At 50.3% G+C, this 22,974-nt stretch overlaps 1 protein-coding gene and 1 long non-coding RNA gene across 2 annotated transcripts in view; one reads left to right on the plus strand and one right to left on the minus strand.

The window, feature by feature from the left end:
* Window positions 1–22,974, minus strand: part of PPL (periplakin) — a 53,595-nt gene that overhangs the window by 3,661 nt on the left and 26,960 nt on the right. The window contains exons 4-21 of the mRNA XM_039491704.1: window positions 22,572–22,692; window positions 20,249–20,374; window positions 19,745–19,786; window positions 19,316–19,477; window positions 18,573–18,680; window positions 17,698–17,793; window positions 15,930–16,052; window positions 14,405–14,551; window positions 12,888–13,039; window positions 11,823–11,920; window positions 10,977–11,134; window positions 9,857–10,035; window positions 9,635–9,773; window positions 8,168–8,361; window positions 6,707–6,857; window positions 6,117–6,200; window positions 5,212–5,328; window positions 691–783 (exon numbers count right to left, since the gene is read on the minus strand). Of these exons, the coding sequence (XP_039347638.1) occupies window positions 691–783; window positions 5,212–5,328; window positions 6,117–6,200; window positions 6,707–6,857; window positions 8,168–8,361; window positions 9,635–9,773; window positions 9,857–10,035; window positions 10,977–11,134; window positions 11,823–11,920; window positions 12,888–13,039; window positions 14,405–14,551; window positions 15,930–16,052; window positions 17,698–17,793; window positions 18,573–18,680; window positions 19,316–19,477; window positions 19,745–19,786; window positions 20,249–20,374; window positions 22,572–22,692 (2,290 nt within the window). The remainder of the gene's footprint in view (window positions 1–690; window positions 784–5,211; window positions 5,329–6,116; window positions 6,201–6,706; window positions 6,858–8,167; window positions 8,362–9,634; window positions 9,774–9,856; window positions 10,036–10,976; window positions 11,135–11,822; window positions 11,921–12,887; window positions 13,040–14,404; window positions 14,552–15,929; window positions 16,053–17,697; window positions 17,794–18,572; window positions 18,681–19,315; window positions 19,478–19,744; window positions 19,787–20,248; window positions 20,375–22,571; window positions 22,693–22,974) is intronic.
* LOC120373360 lies at window positions 15,994–18,678 on the plus strand. Its single transcript, XR_005585509.1, has 4 exons — window positions 15,994–16,137; window positions 16,325–16,392; window positions 18,249–18,291; window positions 18,663–18,678. It is a non-coding gene; the product is annotated as an uncharacterized LOC120373360 (long non-coding RNA).

Genomic DNA, 22,974 nt, shown 5'->3' on the forward strand with positions numbered 1-22,974 from the left:
GGACAACCTTTCTCATTAGCAATTACTACTTGGTGTACCTATCTTCAACATCTATAATGGTAAAACTACTGTGGGATAACTTCAAACTAATGGAGAGATCCATTGGAAATGATTGAATATTGCATATTAGCAAGTACATGTCCCTCTGTCAAACTAATGCATGGGTTCTTAACCATGGGGTCATGATGATCCCTTCCTTCTCAGCCAGACACATCTTCCATGGAGTAGTATATGTGGGAAGGGGCTCTGTGGGTGGCGCTCATATGAAAAAAGTTGAAAACCATTCAACTACTGCATCCTAAGACTTACATAACACTCCCTCACACCGAATCAGGAGTGTGATGAAGTTATTGGGTGGACTAGATTGTTCTTGATGGGTGGGCTCAAATTAGGTTTCTTCTGGGTGGTGATTTCCAGGATGTGACACATTAGCTAGAACTATTTCTAGTTGGTGTACAACTATGTGCAATTCCACTTTATTAAATGCTCTTGTAGAATAAAATTGCTTAGCATAATCTTCTTTTAATGTATGCATAAACCTCCAAAATCCTTCACTGTGGTGCAGAAGATGTGACCATCCTAAGTCACCCAGCAGCTGTGATTTTTAAGAGGAGGCACAGTGCATGTTTTGGAAGGTCAAGCTCCTAGTTTCATCTTTAGCTAAATCATTTCCTGCTATTTATCAGTTACCTGCCTCAGGAGATTCTGGGCAAATTCCAGGTTCTGCAGCCTCTGTTTATTGACAGCATTAACTTCAGTGAATTTAGCAGCCAGAATTGCTTCCTGTGAAACAGAAAGGCATTCAGAGAAGCAAGTGGAACCAGAGCTGTTAATCAAGACTTTCTGAATAGAAACAAAACAAATGGTGACATGCAGGATAGGTAGGGAAGGCATGGCAGGACAAGTGGGCATTTTTCTCTAAACTTTCCCTCTACTGTGATCTTATTGTGTTGTGGGTTCTGTTCTATAGGTTCCATGCACAGAAATGGAGGTTACTTACCTGTAACTGAAAGTTCTTTGAGATGTGTATTCCATACATGGGATACGCATGCACATGATGGGTCTGAGTGTAGAATTTTTTGGAAGCAACGTCCATTGGCCTGCTTATGCTCCATAGCTCTCCTTGTGCTCCCAACTGAGGGCATAATGTGCGGTGTGGGCTGTCACCTCTCCAGTTTCCTAGTCTTACGACACCAGTAACGAATTCGCGGGTGGGTGGGTAGTGGAATACAGATTGGGACCACGCATCTCAAAAGAACCTCCAGTTACAGGTAAGTAACCACCATTTCTTCTATGTGTGATGGTCCCTTTGTGTATTCTACACGTGGGAGATTAACTAGTAATCAAACAGGTGGCGGGTGTGAGGATACAGAAATGATAGCTGACTGTAGTACTGCTGTCCCCATAGCCACATCTGCAGCCAATGACTGTTCCAGGGCATAATGTTTCGCAAAGGTATGCAAAGAGCTCCAAATGGCTGCTATATCTCTAGTATGAGTGTGTCTCTCAGAGATGCAGCTGAAGTAGCTTGTCCCCTGGTGGAATGAGTCTTTACCCCTTTGGGGGAGAGGAGACTGAAGGGGAATACCAGCCAGTTGGTAACAAAGGATAATTCAAAATAGATCTCAGGTTGTAAGTCTCTGCCCAATATAGGTTGACTTCTTGATCACTTTGCTATGAAAACAAATATAGTTTAGATAACTTTCTAACCTCCTTTGTTCTTTGCAGATAAAAGATTAAAGCCCTCTGAAGATCCAGAGCATGCAATCTTCTCTTCAGAGGCATGTGATTTATGAAAAAAATACAAAGTGGATGACCTGACTCATAAACTACCTTGGGTATGAATCTGGGGTGGGGGCATAGAGAGACCTTTCCTTTGTAGAAGGTAGTATATGGTGGGGCCACCATAAGCTCTCTCAGTTCGCTGACTCTTCTGGATGATGTTATAGCTATCAGAAATGCCACCATCGTGGACAGATGGGTCACATAGCATTTGGACTTTGGCTCAAAGGGAGTCTCATTGAGAGATGATGGAATAAAATTGAGGTCACAGGGAGATGCAAACTTCACCACAGTGGAAAGGATCTGAAAAGCCCCTTCAGAAATCTAGTTGTGATGTGGGTGTGAAGATCGTATTGTTATTCATTGGAGGATGGAAAGCGCTGACTGCTACTAAATGCATCTGCAGGGAACCCGATGCAATACCTGAAGACTTAAGGGTAAGTAGATACTCTAAGATGCAGCGACTCCCTGCTTTGGGTTTGTAAATTTACCCCCGTGTTGCATTAGAAGATCCAGCAATGCAGAAATGTTCCTGGGAGGTCGCACTGAGAGCTTCAGCAGATCCATGAACCGGAACTGTCTTAGCGAGTTGGGTGCAATCAGAATGACTCAAGCTCTGTCTTGGTGGATCTTCTGTAAAACCTATGGTATCAAAGGAACTGGAGGGAAAGCATACCCCAAGCAACTCTTCCTTGACATCAGGTGGACATCTCCCAATGAATCTTTGCCCAGGACTGCTTTGGAGCAGTACTCAGGAAGCTTCCAAAAGGTCCCAAGCTGGCATTCCCCATTGAGTGAAGATGTCGCTGAGAACCAAATAGTGAATCTCCCATTAGTGGTTTGCAGAAAAGTGTCTTTTCAGACAGTCCGCTCGGGAATTTTGCACCCTGGGTAAGTACGATGAAGCTGCTGATAGGGTTATGTGATGTTGGATGCATTAATTCTAGAGGGTGATTGCTTCTATGCACAAAGAGAGATCTCATTCCCTCTTGCTTGTTTATATAAAATACTCTTGTCCTATTGTGACATTTGGATTGGGTGAGTGGGAGGAAGGCATTACAGTCCCAACAAATCATTGAGAGTTCTAGTAAGTTATGTACATTCTGGACTCTCAGGGTGGGTCAGATGCCTTGTGCCATGGGATGGTCCATCTGCACCCCCCAACCCAAGAGGGAGGCATTGGTAATGGTGGTTGCCTCGGATGTTGATGTGAGGAAAGGGGTACCTACCTGAACCTTTTCTGACAAGAGAGCCCTAAATCGTGGGCAGAATTGTGACCTTGTCATTTATGATGCCGTTCTCTGGTGGGTACACTGAGAGAAGTAAGGTGTAGGCATTCTAGATGTATCTTGTTGAATGGCATCACATGTGCATGAAAGCCATGTGGCAAATGAGGGAAAGGCAAGTTCTGAGTGACATCCTGGGTCTGAGAGCAACCTGGTTATGAAAGTGCTCAAATCTTTTGAGCGGTAGATAGACTCAACTACAGCAAGAGCGTAATGTGTTGCCCCTATGATGTCTATGCTCCTTGTGGGGGTCAACGTAGAAATTTTTTTTTGTGATTGCCACAGACATCTACGGATGATAAAAGGCTGAGCAGAACACAGGTTGCCCTGCGGACCTCTTTTAAGAGTTGCCTCTGAGAAGCCAGCCATCAAGATATGGGAAGACTGTAAATCCTTCTCCTCTCATCCAAGAGAAGATTGGAGGAGCGGGGAAATAGCTCAGTGGTTTGAGCATTGGCCTGCTAAACCCAGGGTTGTGAGTTCAGTCCTTGAGGGGGCCATTTAGGGATCTGGGGCAAAAAAAATAGTTGAGGATTGGTCCTGCTTTGAGCAGGGGGTTGGACTAGATGACCTCCTGAGGTCTCTTCCAACCCTGATATTCTAATTCTCCAGCAGCCGCAAGTGGAAAAACCTTTGTAAACATACTGGGTGTTGTGGCCAGACTGAAGAGGAGGACTCTGGATTGGTAATGGTCTTGGTTGAACAGGAGCCAGAAGAACCTCCACCTGAAGGCTGGATATCTTTATGAAAATATGCATCTTTCATGTTGAGGGCTGCAAATAATGTCCTGGAATACAGATGGACCCCCAATAGGAGCAGTGAACTTGGATGGGAGATGTACATCTTTGCTCTCCCCCTGGAAGACATCTCCAACCATCCTGGAGTATGAGGAGAGTCCATTCCTGGAGCTGGTAGGGCTGGAGCCTTTCTGGTCACCCTTTGGGGCCTGATTGTTATCAGTACTGTCTGAGTTCCTGAAGTAGATGGAAGCACCAGGAGCTATCTATACCTCATCTTCACCACTGGAGCAAGTGCTGGAACCACTGGATCCATACCCTTACGTGCCTCCTCCTCCTCCTTGTCAGGAAGTTTTAGTTGGACCTAAGACCTTAGTATCTGTGCACATTGGCTCTCTTGACTCTGATGGCATCAGGGAGGGGTCCCTTCTTTTTGGGACTGGCTTATTAAGGACAAGTCCTCTATGTCTATCTATGAGAGTGCCCCTTACTTTCCTGTGAAGCCTTTTCTTTAGGCTTATCAGATTTAACCTCTGTTCCCAAGCTTGTGCTCAGAGAGGCACAGCATGCTGAGGGGAGTGAGGGAGGGGAGTCTCTGGCCCACATCTGTTTGGGGCTTCATTGCCTTCTCCAGGAGGTGTTTTCTGAGTCTGCTCCCGATCCTCATGAGTTCTGGGGAGAAGAGAGAAGCAGATGCTGCACTTGTCAGAAATATGAGCCTCAGCCAGGCAGTAGAGACAGCGTTGATGTTTGTCACTCACAGAAGAGGAACGAGGGCAGGAAACAGTTTTTGAACCCTAGGACCTGGGCATAATCAGCCCGCACTGCCCTTTATGTCCTTGGGAGCATGAGGAGAGCTACAGCACCCGTGCGGGTCAGCAGACAGCCATTGCGTAACCCGTGTATGGAGTACCAAGAGGGGCCATCACTCAAAGAACAATAGTTTCCCTTCTTGCAACCTGCTCTACCAAATGCGTGCAAAAGGTAGGACAACCGGGGACTCATGTGGACAACTTCAGCTGCATGGTGCAATATACGATGAAGGGTGAGCTAAGAGAGCCAAACAGTGGGTTATAAAGGTATAAAGTAGCTTGAAAACGTGCATGGTCTTTGTGTAGTATCTATAGCTTACACACAGAATTTTAGCCCCTAAAACCCGTCCTTTCTGCTGAAAGTCTTGTTAGGGGGAGATTTCGTTGGAACAAAGTGCAAGCTCAGGTACTTTTTTTTTCTCACCGTTCCCAAAAACCTTTGGGATGCTAGATAATTGATCCACTAATGGTGCTGAAGAATTCCCAACCCCGAATGAGGCTGAGGTCACAGAAAATCATTGTGCGTACAATCACTGATGGCTCCTCAAAGCCATAACCTGGCCTTAGCCGTTCTCAACCCCATCATAGCTTTACCTCTTCTTTCACTTTGGCAGCTGGAGACTGGAGTCTGGGTCTCTTGTTCATGTAGCCATTCCGTCCATTTTCCATGTCAAGAATGGATCGTAACTTCTCTGCTTCCAGTTCATAGTCCTGCAAGAGAGTGGTGATGTTAGAGAGGTGAGGATGCAGGCCTCCTGACCTATGCACCCCTCCACTTGTGCATGGACCCAAACTTACACCAACCCTTGGTCTTCTGTAGTAGCTAATTTAGAATGATGGGATCTACAGCAACAACAGTGAGACCTTTCTATCTCATTGGGAGTTCCAGTTCAGGCATTGCCTGTTGTGTCTATCCTGCTAATGCACCTTCGTGGTTGTATAGTGACTTTCATATGAAGTGCTTTAAAGCCACTTGTCTTCAAGAGGGAAGAATTCACCCCTTTACATATGGAGAAACTGAGACAGACATGTTAACTGATGGGACAAAGGCTGCAGAGGGAGTTGCTCTGAAAGCAGGGATTGGAACTAAGCTGACCTTACCTTCCCCATCCTTTTGCTCCATCACTGGGCTGCAGTGTTTTGCTTTTGGCAGCCATTGCTATCCTATCTCCTATTTGGAAAGGAATTTCCCCCCAGGTCAGACTGGCAGAGACCCTGGTGGGAGGTTCACCTTCCTCTTCTGCATGGGGCATGATTCACTTGCAAGCTTAAACCAGTGTAAATGGTGGATTCTCAGTAACATTGAAGTCTTAAAACCATGAGTTGAGGACTTCGGTAACTCAGCCAGAGGTTAGGGGTCTATTTCATGAGTGGGTGGGGGAGGTTCTGTGGCCTGCAATGTGCAGGAGGTCAGACTAGATGGTCATGATGGTCCCTTCTGACCTTCAAGTCTCTGAGTCTATTGAGAACACCTCTAGTGACAGAATCACACTTCTTACCTTCACTGCCTGCTGGTACCGCTGGGCATCAGCAGAGACTTTCTGTACCTCCTGCTCCTTTCGTGCAATATCACCCAGCAGCGTCTATAAATGGACAAACGGCACAGGAAAAGCAAGGACCAAGCAGTATGGCATTTTAGAGGGCTCCAGTTAAAGCTACACCTAGGGGATGGTCTGAATTCTTTCCTTTGTTTTCTCAGTTCTCTGAACCTGATTTGAATGGGTGCAGCTGCCCCTCACCTATTTTCTGGCTCATTGGAGGGTTCTCCCCCCACTGGGACATGTGCCCCCCCAGGGTAGTACTCGTGGGCAAAGTGCAGTAACACTGAATAATTTTGTATTAAGGACAGCACTAGATTTCAGATTGAGGTGTATTTCCAGTGCCCTACCTCTGCATTAGCTAAGCAGGACCTCTTCATCAAACGAACAAGGACTTATTTACCCCCACTGTATCCTTAACCCCTGTTGTAGCTGCTGCTTGCCTCTCCCCATGCAACAGTCCTGATCAGTGTTGGTGACTGTGAATGTGAAGTGTGGGGAAGATGTAGAGAGGCTCCCTGCAGCATATGGCTCAGAGGAGAAGGAATTACCATTTGGTTCTTCAGCTTCGTTTCCACTTGTTGGATGTTGTCCGTCTCCTGTGGCTCATAGTTCGGAATGTTACAAAGGAACTGGTTGACTTCATTGTAGCCGGAGCGATAGGTGGAATAGGATGATTTTGCTTTCTGCAGGGTCTGAGATCTGGAAGGGTGGGTATGAGATGTAATACTTCCCAAGCTAGTGCAGTTTCTGCAAATGTCTCTGGCCCCACCCTCCCCTAGACACAAATTTTGGGCCTGAGTTTTCCCCCAGGAGGAGTCATCTTCTGCAGGATCCTACGTAGTATTTCCTAGGAGGTCTTTTCTTCAGGTTATGTTAAAACATGCTGTGGTTTTATACTTCTTCCTCCACTTGCAGATCTAAGTCAGGGAGGAGGGTTGTGAAATTCAGCTGTGCTGTATATAACCAAGCACTCCATACAGTGCCCATCTCGCACCAGTCTATCAGGGACCACAAGCACCAGCAGTTTGTCAAACCTCACTATGATTAGCTCTGAGGATGTGGTGGAATCCACGGTGACATTGGAATATAACTATCGATAGGCAAGATGGCATACAATGTGCCTGTCCAAAAAGGGTCTGTGTTCTGAGAAACTTAGAATCCAAAGATGTGCATGCAATACAGCACAGACCTGACTAAGTTAAAGCAAGCAGTGGGGTGGGGCCAGCACAGACCGTGTCATTGCCTAGTTGGGTATTATTATTATTAGCCAGGATGGGTAAGAATGGTGTCCCTAGCCTCTGTTCATCAGAGGATGGAGATGGATGGCAGGAGAGAGATCATTTGATCATTGCCTGTTAGCCTTTTTTCTTCCCTCAGGGGCACCTGCATTGGGATGATTGGGTGGTGGAGTATGTGGCAAGCAAGTGCTGGGAGGTTATGTCAGTTATCTGGCACAGTGTGAAGGCGGATGGGGGGTGAAAGAGGAAAGGAGTGCGGGTAGAGGGTAGATAAAGGAAGTAGGAGGTGGGTAAGGACAAATGCCTGCAAAGCCCTGAAGGGGCTTGATCTTGATGTGGAAGGGAAATGAAGACCGGTGAAAGGAGGAAACCTAGTCAGAGGCAGGAGGGAGAGGCTGTGCTGGAGGGGAATTTATTCATCCTTTCTTCAGCCCTTGTGGATAAAATGGCCAGCCTTGTAACAACTCCAGTCTCCACTATGAGAGCACTTAGCGCCAAAGGCCACCCAGATCTGCTCAGCCTACACATGCTGAAGAACCATCCATGCCTCCTTCCCTAGACCTGTAATGCCAAACTCCCATCAGCTCTAGATGCACCCATGTTGTTCACCCATCCCTGTATCCCTAGGGACCATATTGCAATTCCTCCAGACTTGATTCCATTCCTATCAGTTGTGTTCTGTTGTAAAAACCCATGTGCTAGCAGACGAGGGACTCCCTCTCCTAACCTGTATCTCCAGTGCTCGGCCAACAGCCTGTCCTGGAGCCTCACCTGTGGTCAATTTGCTTGCTGAGGTTGTTGAAGCGCTGGTTGAGTTTGTGGAGCTCAGCTTCCTGACGTTCGAGGTCGGGGCAGTGCTCCTGAAAGCGGCTGGCAAGGGTGCTGGAGCATGTCTTTGTTTTTTGCAAATTCTGCTCTGCCTCATTAAGCAGAGACCTCTTGGACTGCAGTTCCATGCCCATGGCCTGGAATGGGAGCAGGAGAACGATAGGGTTGTTAGACAGATCCTAGGCTTTCACCAAGTATCTCTCTGACATAGCTTAGCTGCAGTTCTAGCTTTAAAGAAAGAAGTTCGCTGGTCACTCATGAGTGTTCCTTGCATTTCTACTCCTCTAACCCTGTCACCCCCTGAATTCTTTGCTACCCCATGTAATTGCACCCAGATCATGGCTCACAGGATGAGGGGAATGGCAAATATTACTTCAGCTCATGTGGTTAAACCAGTTAGGAAAGGTTTGGCTTCGTGCAAGATTTCTCCAGTATGCCGGATCCTTCTTTTGATCTAAGCGATGCACTGCTTCCCAGTCCTGCAAAGACCATGGATGCAAAGCAAGAAGGAAGAGCACTAGGCCTGTTTCCAGTGCAGTGGGTGTGGTGCTCTGCACGAGAGTGCCCTTCTGTTCCAGCAGCATCCGGCGTTGCGGGTGATGTTGGAGGATGACCAGGCTTGTGCTAATGCTGCAGAGGCTGCTGTGTCCTGGCTGTGGAAGGGTGACACTCAGGCCCCAGGCCTGGGGATTCTAGATAAAGGCTAGGAGCCATCCAGCAGATCTGTTGGGGAGGAAACCACCTCTCTCTTGTCCTGACTTCCCCCTTTTCTTAATTTTTAAGGTAACAGTGTTTGTGAAAAATGCTGAAGATTTAAGTCCTTCGTCCCTGTCACTGCACTCTGTTCCTGAGAGACAGACTCTAGAGGCTATCAGGCACCAGCCCATTGAGTTCTTGGCCTTTCCATTGAGCTTACCCACAAGGATGCAGATTGGGGTAGGTGACCCATTGACTAGGACCTAGAGGTCGCTACTTAACCAAGTGGTCCCTGAGTCATTCTGTCATCTGAATTCCAGTGGTAGCCCTATAGTCAAGTCAGTAGTGCCTGCCAGGCATTAGAATTTTGGTTTGGTGAGTTAGGGGCGCTCATTTAAGGGATGCACATTGGTGGCAATGAGGCAGGGACCATCCCTGTACCATGAGCACCTTGTGCTGAGAATCCCTTATGCTCCAATGAAGTCTGTACAGAGACCACCCATTGTCAAGCAACCTCCCTATCTCAGGACTGCAGACACATTGATGAAAATGGAACGAGTCCAAGTCTTCTCCACCTTTGTTGAAGATCATCTCCGCTAACCCATTGGTGTTTTGGTTGGTCCCTTGAGCAGACACCTGGGCCAGGTTTTCTAGTGTATATCTGTTTATTGAGCATGTCGATAGGTTAGAGAACTGGCTGAAGAAACCACTTACCAAGAGCTCCTCTTTCTTATGATCTAGGGCTCCCAAGTCCTCTGGCACAGTATCCTCTATCACCAGTTTGTTTTCATATGCAGACAGCAGGTCTCTGCCTTGCTGAAGGCTCTTCTCTAGGCGATTCGACACATCCACCCTGTAAATACAAGAAGAATGTTCCTGCATTCCCACACCACCGCTGAAAAGTCTGGATTAAGCCCGGCAAAAGCCATAACATACTTTTCCTGGGCAGCACTGAGCAGCTGGACCACTTGGTCGTACTTCTTCTTAGTGTCCTCTACCTTGTTCCTCACCAAGGCAGCATTGCCAGTGTTGGGCACTGTGTCAATAAAGGCCTCACACTCCTGGATCTTCTTTGCTTTTTCAGGCTCGATGCAGCGGACCTCATTGGAGATGTTCTGCAATGAGAAGAAAGTCTTTACTGCCACTGAACAGGGCTCTAGCGACCGGATGACGAATAAGGCAGCAGCTCCTGGCTGCCTTGGGCCAGCAGGGAGGCTTGCACTGAGGCAGGCTCCCTGTTCCAGATATGAGGGAAGGATTTTGTGCCAGGTGGGTCTCAGCCTGTAGAGACAAGGTGATGTTTCTCGAGGGCATTTAGGGTCAAACAGCAGCATGTTGCTCTAGGATGGCATTTCTTTGTAGGATCATGCCGTTGTGATGCGGGGATGAAGCTGCAAACTGTGTTAAGGGTTTTGGACCCACACATCCAATGTTCCCTCATCCACCCTATTTTAACATTCAAGACTCTGTCCCCTCCATTCACCATACCTCTATCCCACGAGTATTCTTTCTGTACAGTGAGGCCCTTAAAGAATAGCCCCTAGCTGTTATGGCCATTTCATCTTACTGGGTGTTTGTTTTCTGACCCCAACACGGTAGGAAGAGAGATCTGAATTTCCTGCCAAGACAATGGCAGGGGTCTCATCACTCAGAGCAAGAAGCTTGGCTTGCTTTGTATGTTCAAGGAATATGCCAGGGCTGTTAGTGGAAAAGGAGAAGCCATCTAATTGCATGCAAGCAATGATGCTTTTGGGAGTTGGTGCATGAGGAGCAATTGCATCTAAGAATAGTGATGTTTTGGTACCTTTCCTTTTCTTTCCTAATACAGGGAGAGGGTTTTTTATGGAGTTAGGCTTGCAGCTGTGCATTGGCAGCCATGAGATTGGTAGCTGAATAGACACATTCAAATTACCTTAATAGTCTTAGGGCGATTCCCTAGCTGGCTTTTCTGCTGTCATGTTTCCTGTACTGAGGTTGCTTTCATGGCTCTTGCTACAGTGATTAGCCTATCAGGTGGGCAAATGACCTTCCCTACCTTCTTCTCCATGTCTGTTACCTTAAGGTCCTTTGAGCGCTCAGCACTGTCCTGCACTGCCCGGTTGTGCTCCAGTGGGGGGCGTAGGTTTGCTGTTATTGCCTTCTCCTGCTTGTCTAGGTCGCTGTTGACTTTGTCTAATCCTGCTAGCAGCTGGCGCACCTGTATGGATGCAGCATCTAGATAACCAGAGGATGTTGGGTTAGAGGCCATAGGAAGTAGGGGCTGGGCTAGACTCAGACACAGAGAGAGAGAGAGAGAGAGAGAGAGAGAGCTCGGTGGAAACCAAAACCCCAGCTCCCATTATCGCAATCATGCCACTAACCCTCGGACCTTGGGGCTATTAGAAATTTGCATCATAGCTTGATGGCTCCAGTCCGTTTCTTGATGCTGCTCCACGGCCAGCACAAAACAAGCCATTGCAGGAGGTACTTCGCCATGCACAGCTGGGGTTCACCATACAGCTGAGGCACAGAGACTAAGTGACCTGCCTGACTCCCTATTCCAGCAACGCCATCCCATTTTTCCTGTGAGAAGAAAATAAGCTGGGCACTAGCGGTGGCTGTGGCAGCTACTTTATCCCATTTTACATTTGAAGTGAATAGAAGTGCTGGGAGCTGTCAGATGTCCATAGAGCTTCAGCTAAGGAAGCAGCTGACTACAGACCAAACTATCTTCCGGCAGGATGAAGAGAGGGAGAAATCTCTTGAAGGTCCTGGCCAAGAACATACAGAGGACCACATGACCCAAGAATGGAAGTCAGAGCCCACTGCCAACGGTTCAAACTGAGCTCCCAATATGCTTTGGTGCTCTGACCCTAGGACTCTGCAAAGGCTTTGTCAAAAGGATCCAGGTATGAAGACTCACCTCCAATACCGTCAGCCTTCAGCCCTTCATAGCGTTGCTGTAGTGCATTCTTGCTGCAGGCTGTCTTCTGCTTCACGCTCTGATACTGACTGGCAATGCTACACAATGAGACAGTATGTGAATTGAGGTTAGGGCCTGTTCCTTCACCCTTTAAGTGCCATATGCATCCAGTTGGCCAGAAACATCAGGACTGTCACCCAAGTGCCAGCTAACCTATTGCCCCTGCCATAGGGGGGAGCATTTCACCATAACCAAGGGACTTCTCCTAGTCACAAGGGTGCATCTTCCTCTCTGGACAAAGCCCTGGATGGTGGTAGCATGACCCACCCCTGTTCAGCTGCACTCAGACCCTAAGGGTGGGCAAATCTGGTGTCCTTTCCAGTCCCCCTGCAGAGGAAGTGGAGAAAGGGGCTGCCTTGAATTGCTCTCTAGCAACCTGGCTCTGGTGCTGGTGGATGGGCAGAGCAGGGCTGTTGGGTTCTGGAAAGAGCCACTTCCTCCTCCCTTGGCAATAGCAGGGTTGCCATAAGATGGAGACTTGGAGGGCTGTGAGGGGAATCTAGGACAGTCGAAACAGCCCCTGAATCTGCCCGGTGATGTCTGTATTTGTAGCACTAAGTGTGAATGGTCACGGAGCACATCTGAATTCTGGTCACATGGCACCTGATGCATGCTGGGCATACGCTAAGAAGCTGCTGCAGCTCACAAAGTGCTTTATCAAGGAAGGCCAGCGTCCTTATTTCCATTTTCCACAGAGAGAGAGCAGCCTTGACTACTGAGGAGCTAAGTATATTTAACAACTTCTTGCTGCGTTTATCTCTTGGGACAGGAAGGGTTTAGGTTTCAGAAGAGCTGTGAGCACAAACTGCCTTGGTCAGGCCTTAACCCCAGAGCCTGGCCCAGTGAAGCACTTTCCACCCCTGTGCATTCATTTCCATACTTCCATGTTGTTTTGGTTCAGAAAGAGCAAAGTGCTCCCCACGTGTGTCCTAAGCTCAGCAGGAAGGAGAAGATCCAGTTACACCCTAGCTCAGGCTACACTGAAAAGGGCCTGACCGCACGTACTTGTCAGTGAGAGCTAGCGCTTCGGGGTCTGTGGGAGGAATCATGAAGCAGACCCCTGGGACGTGGATCTTGTTTCCTGAGTTGTCTGTTACATCCCAGACGTCACCGTTGTTCTTAGTCAGGGTGTAGCGGGCTCCACGGGTAACCTGGCCCTAGGGCAGAAACCAGTCACAACTGCCAGTCAGTTAATAACGACCACCACTCTGGTCTAGTGCATGCCGACCTGGGAGGGGCACAGGCCAGGGGGGGGTCCTGTCTGGCTATCCTGGCTAACGCGCAGCCCTATGGCTTTTCACAGGCAGACGTGTTCCCACCAGCAGTTGGGTAGTAGAGGTTCTTAGAGAAAATACAGCTGTTGTTCCCCTTTGGGGGTGGTTTGACTGACTTGCCTGCTTGCAGGTTATGAGCTGCTAGCACCATCCCCTATGAGCAGACACACTACTGCCATCTCTGCAATCCTCAGAGTACCTCTCTGCAGCCAGGGGTGTGTTGAGCTTCCTTCAACAAACTCTAAATGGCCACAGTGAGCCTCAGGTCCCCTACCTTTCCCTGGTCCCTCCTCTGCTTGCTAGCAGGAGAAACGGCCCTGGGGTCTAGCTGCTAATCTCACCTGGATGTGGGATGGGTTAGATACAGAGTGCTCATCTTCAAACCCTGCATGTGGACCACATAAGCCCCTTCAGGATACCACCACCTTTAATCCTCCCAGTCCTGCTCCCTCCCCCTGCTTGTATCACTTTACAAGGGCTGGTTACACCGAGGAAACGCCAATGTGAGGATGGGGTTGAGGCAGCACAATGTAAATAAACGCCCTTAAAGCCCTGCCTTTTGTTTCTGTGCTGTTCATTTCCTTTCCTGAATTGCACGCTTGGGGCTCCGGCGTGGGTAATCTCTCTCCCCTGCTCTGACAGGCTGCTTGGCTTCTGTCATCCTGTGCACTAGCTCCTCCAGCATTGCTGTCACATGGCACTCAGCCAGCAGCATGTGCAAAGGATCATGGTGGAATTTATATTAGCAAAATGCCTGGCAAAGGGAGACAGAGAGGTGCTTGGGGGTTGAGTTTAATTAGTCAGAAAAGGTGCCTGCGCCCTGTTGTTATCCTGGACTGGGCTACAACCACCAGGAAGCTGCACAGCTTCTGAATGTGACAGAACAGCCAACCTGGGAGTGCTCCACAGGCTACAGGTCAAGGAGGCTCTAACTTCAGGAGGCTTCTTATACAATGTAGTGTCTTACTTGAATCCCATAGAATCTCTGTAGGAGAAATGACCCTCCAGGCTAGTTGTGTCTAGCTGCTGTCACAAGCCACCATCCTCCCCAGCCACATCTCCTCTCTTTTCCAGGCAGGGCCAAGGCCTTGGCCAGAATAAATTATATTTTAATACCTAGGCACAAGGAAAACTCTCATTCCTAACCAGGTTTCCATTGAGTGGGAGGCATGGAATGGGTGAGCCATTTTCCCTGCAGTGCCGTGCCCACCGGAGCCCCAGGATCCGGTTGTCAGAGGGAAGGTTTACCTCCTCGCCTTCGTAGTCACAGAGTGCCTCCACAGGTATGGGCTTGAGCGGGCTCTCCCGGCGGTACTTCAGAGGCAGCACCTGCAGGCTGTGCGTCTGCAGGGACTTCACCACTGCCTCATACTTGTCCAAGGCTTTCTCCTGGTCCTAGGGGGAAAGGAAAAGCCGTGATGAGGTGGGAGGTTTAAAAATGTGCCACTGCCACCCGTGGACCACTAGAGGGCTGTGCATGTGGCATGTTGGCTATGGAAAGGAGACCTTTAGCACCTGAATGGGCCATGGAGACAGCTGCTGGGACAGCCTGAAATGCTCCCTCGGGCCCTGGCTGACAGAGCTGATTTGTAAAGCTTGGGCATAATCTCAGCTACTCTGACCCTTTTTTAAAAGAGCTGTTTGGTGTTGAATATTCACAAGGCAAAATGTCAAGAAATATGAATACATTCTCCTCAACAGTGATTCCTTCCATCCACAGAGGCTGAGGTGCTGTTCAAGACTCAGTCTCCTGCTGGCATTTCCTATTTCCATAGGCAAGAGGCACACTGAGCGGAGGACGTGAGCAACCTGAAGGGGAAAATGTGCTTGTCTGCTCTTTCCTCCCCTTAACTGCTTTGCGCCATTGCAGCAACCGAGAAGTGCAAAGGAAATGCTTGTGATGTCAGTGGGGAAGGAGGGCTTGTGATGTCAGTGGGGAGAGGGAACAAGAGAAGGGACAAATATGAACTTGTCTTTGTTGTTCAGCATTCACCAGTAACACAAACATTGAGGGAACGTGTAATGAGTGAGGTGTGACAGCCAGGGGCCCAGTGCCACCTAGGGAAATAGTAGGGTGGGACCAGTACAAATGCGGCCCCAACCAGTAAACTTCTCTAAGGACATGTCTGTGACCAATTATCAGAAAGAAAGTTTGTTTGCTGGGTCCCAGCACCTTCCCCGCCCAGGATCATGCTTACCCTCAGCCCCAGCCCCCAACTGGTGGGACCAGCGCTGAACCAGAGGCTGGAGAGGGATCTGGGAGGGTTGTCTGGTTTGGGGGCATGGGGAAGGAGGAGGGTGGCTGCCTGCACTAGGGTGGTGGCATGTCCCTTACTGCTTGTGTTGGCTGTGCAGCGCTCCAGCCTGGGAGCAGCCCAGCTGCTCTGCCTGGCTTTTCCCTGGGTGGGTGGCTCTGTGGACTAACGTTTCCCTAGGGGTGGTTCTGCCAAGTCCCGTGACAATCTAATGATGCTCCCAACCTGGGCAAGTACGAGTGTGATGGGAGAACCAGTTCAGCCCCATGCTCCCTCATCTCGTCATGAAAGGTGTAATAGCAGGCCAAAGGCGAAGAGGGTGTGGCCAGCACAGAACAATAAATAGGTGAATGCAGAGGGACAGAAGTGTCCAGGCCTCAGCACCTGCCATGGGCAGAGACTAGGCAGCCCACCGGCCTGCCTGCACCCTTCTAGGCAGCACCTGCTCTGATGCCACAAAGGTTTTTCCCATCACCAAGGTCGGTGTTGTGCTCGTTTGTTACTGTGCTGCTACTCACATCCAGCTCCCTGAGAAGCGACTCTAGCTGGTATCTGTCCTTGAAGTCAGGGTTGTATTTCTGGTCCAGGTCTGTGTCCACCTTCTTCAACAGCTCCTGGGCATCCGTAGCATTCTTCTGGAACTGCCGGAAGGCCAAGCAAGACTCTTGTTTAAAAGAGAGCCCCCAGCTGGCAGAGAGATCAGACCCCTGCATGGGCCCATCACAGGTGAGTGCTGTGTCCCCTCTGAGCAGCAGGGGGGCGGCCTGCGGGCCTGGACTAGGGCCGAGTGAGCCCCAGGGCAACAGGGTGCGTGGGGGTGAGGTGGTTCCTTTGCAGCCCCACCCAGCACTTCCTCTGCTCAATGCTCGTTGGGGATGGTTGAGAATCTTGCTGTCTTTTCATGTCTCCCCAGCGTTGGGCTGATCCTCTTTGGTACTAGGCTGGAGGAGTCTTGCAGAAAAAGTCTGAAGTGCCTTGCAGGTGCTGAGCTGCTTTTTCTCAGTAATCCCCCCCCCCAAGGGGTAGACACCTGAGTGTCCCTCTTGTCTGTTTAAACATCCTGTTTAATCATTCCTCCGGGTGTTACCAGACCTAGGCCCCTGTTCTTGCTCTGCCTGTCTCCCTGCTCGGAGCGTCTGCGGGGCTCCATGCAGTGCCCGATGCCACCGGCAGGGAAGCAGTGAGGGCCTTGTTCAGCCCCTGCCTCCAGCCAATGTGGAAATATCACACTGGGATTCCTCCAGCACTGCCCTGCCCCACCCTAGGGATGTGGGGAGTGCTTTGATTGTTGAGAAGCAGGACAGCCTGGCACTTGCTCCCCTCACCATGCACTGTCAGGGACCAGCCCCAAACCTGCATGACAGTGATTACCCTGGGGAGGTGCCACGTGTCTGTCTGAGACACACCCTCAGGAACTGATACCACCTCCTCATTTCCCATCTGCTCTTGCTCTGTCCCCTCCCTCCCTCAGCTGCTTCTGGAATGTGTTCTTCCCTGTTCCCAGTCAAGCCCAGAGCTCCTGGACACGAGGGCGTGGGGGGCTCCGGGGACTGAACTGCTCCATGGGGTGGAAAAGGGAATTCAGACAACGGAAGGCAGTAAATGAGAAAGGGGTTGCGGGATTCATGCTTGAGGATTTCACAGCAGCAGCTCTGCTCTCTGGGAGTCTTATTCTGGGGTTATCTAGAGTGTCTGAGCCTCATGTTCACCAATGCATTTATCCTCACAATGCCCTTTGGAGGTTGGGAAGAATTGTCCCTTGGCACAGGTGGGGGATGAGGCACAGAGAAACTCAGGCCCAGAGCTTCAAAGGCTCTGTTTGTTTCAGAGACAGGAGTCTAAATACCTTTTGAGGATATGGGCCTGTGTGACTTGCCCAAGGTCACAGAGGAAGCCTGTGGCAGGCAGGAATTAAACCCAGCTTGCCTGTGCTCAACCACAGAACCAACCTTCTCCTCGCGAGTGGCTTCTCCATCTCTTGATAGATTCAGAGTGAGGCTGGGGCCTCTCTGGCTGATGTGCTCTAGTCAAACACAGGTTACTATATTCAGTACAAGGTAACTCTGGCCTGTGTTATACAGTCAGCTTGCATGATCGCAGTGATCCCTTTGGACCTTGAAGTCCATGAAACTCCGAGTCTAGTATCCTGGCTTTTAGCATTGGCAGATAGACACTAGAGCACATAGTGCTTGTTCCCTGCATTCGCAGATTCCCTCAGAACACAGCATCTGCTCTCCCAGGGCCCACTGAAAAGTAGGAGCCTTCCTAGCCTATGGGCTCTGGTACCTGGTGATAGTCCTCCATGAATTTCAGATGGCTCTCCTCACAGATCAGCAAGTTGAGATATTCCTTCCAGTCAGCATGGACAGCCTCCATGTGAGCCTATGACACAACGGGAGCAGTGGGCATGTTACAGAGGCTTGTCACCTGCCTCAGTGGGTTAATATCGGCTCTGGAGAAGAATCCCAGGGAGGCATTTACTCAGTGACACAATCATGAATGAGGTTTGAGACCAAGAATAGTAGCAATGCATAGCAGGAGCAGCACATTAGCCAGTTTTCCTCTGGGAGCTAAATTCTCTCTTGGTGTAATGCCACTGGAGTCTATGGAGTTCCTCCAGGAGTGAACCTAACTCAACATGCTTGTTACCCAGGGGAAAGTGCCACCTTCCATCTCCACTGAACGAATCCTTGTGGGCAGCCTAAGGCCAGAGCCAGAAATCCTTGTGTCTGAGCAGAGCTGCTCGGGAGAGTGAGCCAGAACATGGGACACATTTTGGGGGACAAATGTGAAAAAATGTCATGTTTTACAACAAATTATTATTTTTTTTTAACCAGCTCTGCTTGTCATGGGAGGAACAAGATAACAGGCCTGGTGGAGGTGGGTAGTTGGATCTCTGTTTTCCCACTGTACCCGATTTATACACTTGCAATAGAGGGGAGCCTTTTGGTTGGCTTTGGCAGCTCAGGAAGCCGTGCAAAGCTGAGGAGCCATTGCAGGGTGAGTGCCAATACAGGACAAAGGGCATGGGAGTTTTCTCCATGGAGTGTCACCTCAGGGTGCTGGGTCAGGGTCAAGTAGGCATTTCCTGGATGAGATGGTGTTCTCTCCAGGGTATTCAGGGAAAAGACATACCCATTAGCATTCTCTGGGACACTCACCTCAATGGGGTTCTTCCCAGGATGGTTTTGGGCTAGTAGGTGGTCTCCCTCCGCATGCAGTTTGTTGACAGCCTCCTCTCTCTCTTCTAGATTGCGATTGATGAAGTTCTAGACAGAGGTAGTGAAGGTGTCAGGCTCAGAAGGGAATGCGTGGAGGGGACCTATTGCTTACACCCCAGATTTTACCTACCTTAAAATGAAGGGATCTGACTCCTCAGGGCACTCAAAACAGACACTCCCTCAAGGCCAGGAAGCCCCTGCCCTGCTGCATCTTGGCCTCCTCCTTTCCTTATAGCTGCTTGTAAAGTCTCTGAGCTGGATTCTCTCCTTGCTCCCACCAAGGTAAATCCAGAATGAGCAAGAGGAGACTCAGGCCCCATGTCAAGACAGATATTTTCATTCTTTTTTGCTTTAGGGCCTGGTCTGTTTGCATATGTAATAACATCAAGCCCTAGCTCTTACCCAGCCCTTTGCATCAGTAGATCACAAAGTACTTTACAAAGGAGGTCAGTATCGTTGTCCCCATTTTACAGATGGGGAAACTGAGGCACAGACCTGGGCTGTGAAGTCACCCAGCTGGCCAGTGACAAAGCTAGTACTAGAACCCAGGTCTCCTGAGTCCCAGTGCAGTGTTCTCTCACTTTAGCAACACACCACTAGGCGGAGGCAGTAATACACCTGGCCAGTAGGCGACAGCTGGTGAGATAGGCAGGTTTTGTGTGCCGGGGAGGGTATACACAGACCTCGTACTGGCGGCGCCGGCTGGGGTAGTCCAGGTTGCGGTCGCTCCAATCGTAATGCATTCTGTCCTTGGCCTGCTGATCCAGCCAGTAGAGCTTGTTTGTGCAGCGCTGCATGTAATCCTGCAGGGAGTTCAAATCCTGCTGCCGCTGCTGGGACCCTGACTGTCAAAGGAGAGGATTACAGAGGGTCAGAGCTCACCACCCAGTCGTGGAGTTGGAAGAGCAGCCTAAGGAGGCCACCTACTCAGAACTTTCCTCTTGGGGGGGTGGTTGTGAGGGCTCTGCACCCCCCACCCCACCAGCAATGAGCATCTCTGGGCAACGCGTCTCCCTCCTACACGTCCTTCACATGTGCACACACCCTCGCCCCAGCTCTCTGGTGCTTAACCACCAACATCCGGTCTCCTCAGGGCTGAGGGAGGTTCTTACCAGCAGCTTCTGGTATTTCACCTGGAGGCTGCTCATATATTCCTGCAAACAAAGGAGAGAAAAGCCAGGCATGAGAAGGGCCGAAGACCACAGCTGGAGTGACTCAAAGTCTGTAGGGCAAAAGGGGCTGGACCTAGGAGGGGACATGTCGGGGGGCTGCCACTGTAAAGTTAGAGTCCGTGTGTGAAATTCAACTCTGGGTGCAGGTGTGGCTGCAGGAGACCCTGCAATTGGGGGTGTTTGGACACACGGCTTGGTTCGGGCCCATGGCACCGCGAACAGTTTTGGGTGTTGCTCTCCCTGTGTCCTTGGAAGCTTGTCCTTCCCTTGGGTGCGTCACCTCCAGCCTGGCCTGTGATTCCTGTTGCTTGTCCTGTGCTCTGCAATCCCCTGTGTAGGAGGTGCTGGGCGGGGGCAGGGTAGAAAGAGCGGAGGCTGGCATGTGCCACAGAGTGAAGACTGGCACAGAGAACACCAGCGAGGTGAGGCAGAGAAGGGCCCTACCTTGTCCCGTTCCTTGCTGATATGTGGCCCGATGGCCATCACCTCATTGTGGAAGATGTTGTGCTCTTCCACTTGGCTGTTGACTAGCGGCAGGTCGGTCCCAAAGCCCTGGCTGTTCAACGTTTCCTGGTGCACAGAGAGGTTAGGGTTAGCGACAGGCGTACCAGGAACTACTCTCCAGCTCTTCTGTCTGCCTGGCTGTCTCTGACAGGAGCTAAGGCAGAGAGACCCCCAGCCTGGGGTGCCCTCTTCTGCTTCATTGCAGTGGGGAATTTGGGAAGTCTCACAGGAATCTTTGCTCCTGGAAGACCTAGAAAGAGCCTTGGCTGAAGCACTCAGCATCATGGCCGGTGCAGGGATCTCCGAGCCAGACCTCCTCTTTCCTCCCATTGCATCACGTCAGAGCGAGGGGCACTCAGCACCTCTAGGACGAGCTTCTCAGCGCAGAGGCAGCCCATGGGTCTTGCTGCTGCAGCAGGCCCTCGAGCAGGTGTGAACATGGCCTGCTTGCAGCTACGCAAGGGTGACCCAGTCTTAGCTACAGGGTGTCAGCTGTGGCCTGGGCTTTCCCCCTCCCCCACCCCTTTACAGCATTGCATGATTAACAAGCTGCCTCCTCGAGCGGCTATTGCCAGGTGCTGCCAGAGGGTGGGCACCCCTGGCAAAGATCTGATCTAATATAGCAGTCTTCATGTTCCTAGGAGGCAGCCATGGATTGCACTGTGACGGGTCTCTTCTCCAGAGGCTAAGATGGGCCTGCTGGGAGTTTGGCTAGCGGCGTCAGTGGGAGAAGGAGCAGCCCAAGACTGCAAGGTGCTAGGGGACGAGATGGGTGGCAGCCACCGCCTGTGATGTGAATGCTAATAACCGCTGCTTGGCATTTCCCCAGCATTGTACAAACCTCCGTCATTGCAAGGGCCTCCCCTCTCCCCTGCTAATGGGCCTGTTCCCCTTTGGAGGCAGCGGAGCCCGCGCAATGGGCAGAACTGCAAGGCCAGCATGGCCGTCCCAATGCAAAGTGCTAATTAAACAAGCTGCAGCTCAGGCTGGATTTGGGGATTTGCAAAGCGAAGCTGACTTGGCAGTTTGAATAGCAGCAAAATCAACAGTGTGGAGCGACCAGTTGTCTCTGTTATTGTGCTGGATCTGGCTAATGCAGGCATCGTAGGCCAGCCCTTGATAGGAGTGAAATTGTCCTTTCATTCATAAGAACTGACCCAAAGTCCCCGGGATTGTCTGAATAAAATGCAATTCCGTTCCCAGTCACTGAGCAGCCATGAACAGCAGCGGCGGGGGTTAGAACCCGTAAGGTGTGGCTGCCACACACCACTGCAGCATCCATTTGTGCCAGACTCTCAGCTGGTGTGAACTGGCACAACTCTCTGGACCTCAATGGATCTGTGCTGATTTACACCAGTTCAGGATCTGCCCTTTTGTTTTTCATGCTAGACAGATAGAAAAAGTAATGCATCGAAGAGAAGGAGACGAGAATAAAAGAAGGTGATGGGGGAAAGACCAAGACAAAAGTTAATACCTAGCTCTTATATGGTGCTTTTTATCTGTAGATCTCAGAGCACTTTACAAGGGGGGTCTGTGTCATTATCCGCACTTTATAGATGGGGAAACTGAGGCACAGAGCAGGGAAGTACCTCACCCGAAGTCAGCCAGCAGGGCAGTGACAGAGCTGAGTATGGAACCCAGGTCTCCTGAATCCCATCAAGTGCTTTATCCGCTAGGATGTACTGCCTCCAAAGGAGGCTTTGCCCATTTTTTGTCTAATTTCAGGCATTGGTGGATGGCCACAAGCATCACTTAACTTTAGCAGACAGGGCAAACTGTGATAAGCCTTGATTAGCAATGGGGCAGCTTACCCAGGTTTCAAGCAGGTACAAGCTACTCTGATAAAATAGTGCTTTGCCCTAGGGAGCTCCATTGGTGCAGCTTCGCCCAGTGGCTGGCCATGGATGGCTGTCCTCAGGGCAGATCCCCAGTGTAGCTAAATACTCAGTTAAGGACAGCTGCCCACCCATCCTTTGGTCCTTTTAAACTCATTCCAAAACCCTTGGAGTCCTTGATTCCACTCTGATATTCCAAGCCACCGCCATCTGCCCCCACTCAATACGTTCTGCTGTGGTGTATGCTCCATGCAATGTTAAGCTGTCTTGATGGTTTGAGTGAGAGCTCCTTGCTGTGTGCTTCCATGGAGAAAAAATTCCAGCACCCATATGACAAACTTTTGGTGCAAGCCTATGTCTAGAGCTGCCCTGAGGGTCACTGCAGGCAGGCACAGGTGTTTCAGGGGCAGATGCCGGGGTCACTGTACCTGTTTCTCGTCGATCACCTTGGACCAGTTGACCTGCGGCTCCACGTCCTGCGGAGTGAAGTTGTAGATCTGGTCGTGTTTCGCACGCAGGTTTGCCACGCGCTCCTTCAGCTGCCGGATGCTGAAGAAAGGGAGAAGCAACCCGGGGCATCAAGGATGTGGTAAATGGGCTGGTTTGAGCAATCTCTGGGCTGGCACCATCAGCTCTGGGTCATCCCCCCTCCCCCTGGCATGTTGGGAGAAGATGGGACATGGTCGGACTGCACTGCCATGCGATCTTTAATGACCGCTCAGGAATATGATTTTGCATCTCACCAAAAAGTCAGCAATCTGCTGCAGCATAGTGCGGGGCCACAAGGTGCAGAACTGACCTGAGGGAACAGCAGCACCAGCACCTGCACCC

The sequence above is a fragment of the Mauremys reevesii genome, linkage group 10, assembly GCF_016161935.1.
Source record: "Mauremys reevesii isolate NIE-2019 linkage group 10, ASM1616193v1, whole genome shotgun sequence".
NCBI lineage: Eukaryota > Metazoa > Chordata > Testudines > Geoemydidae > Mauremys > Mauremys reevesii.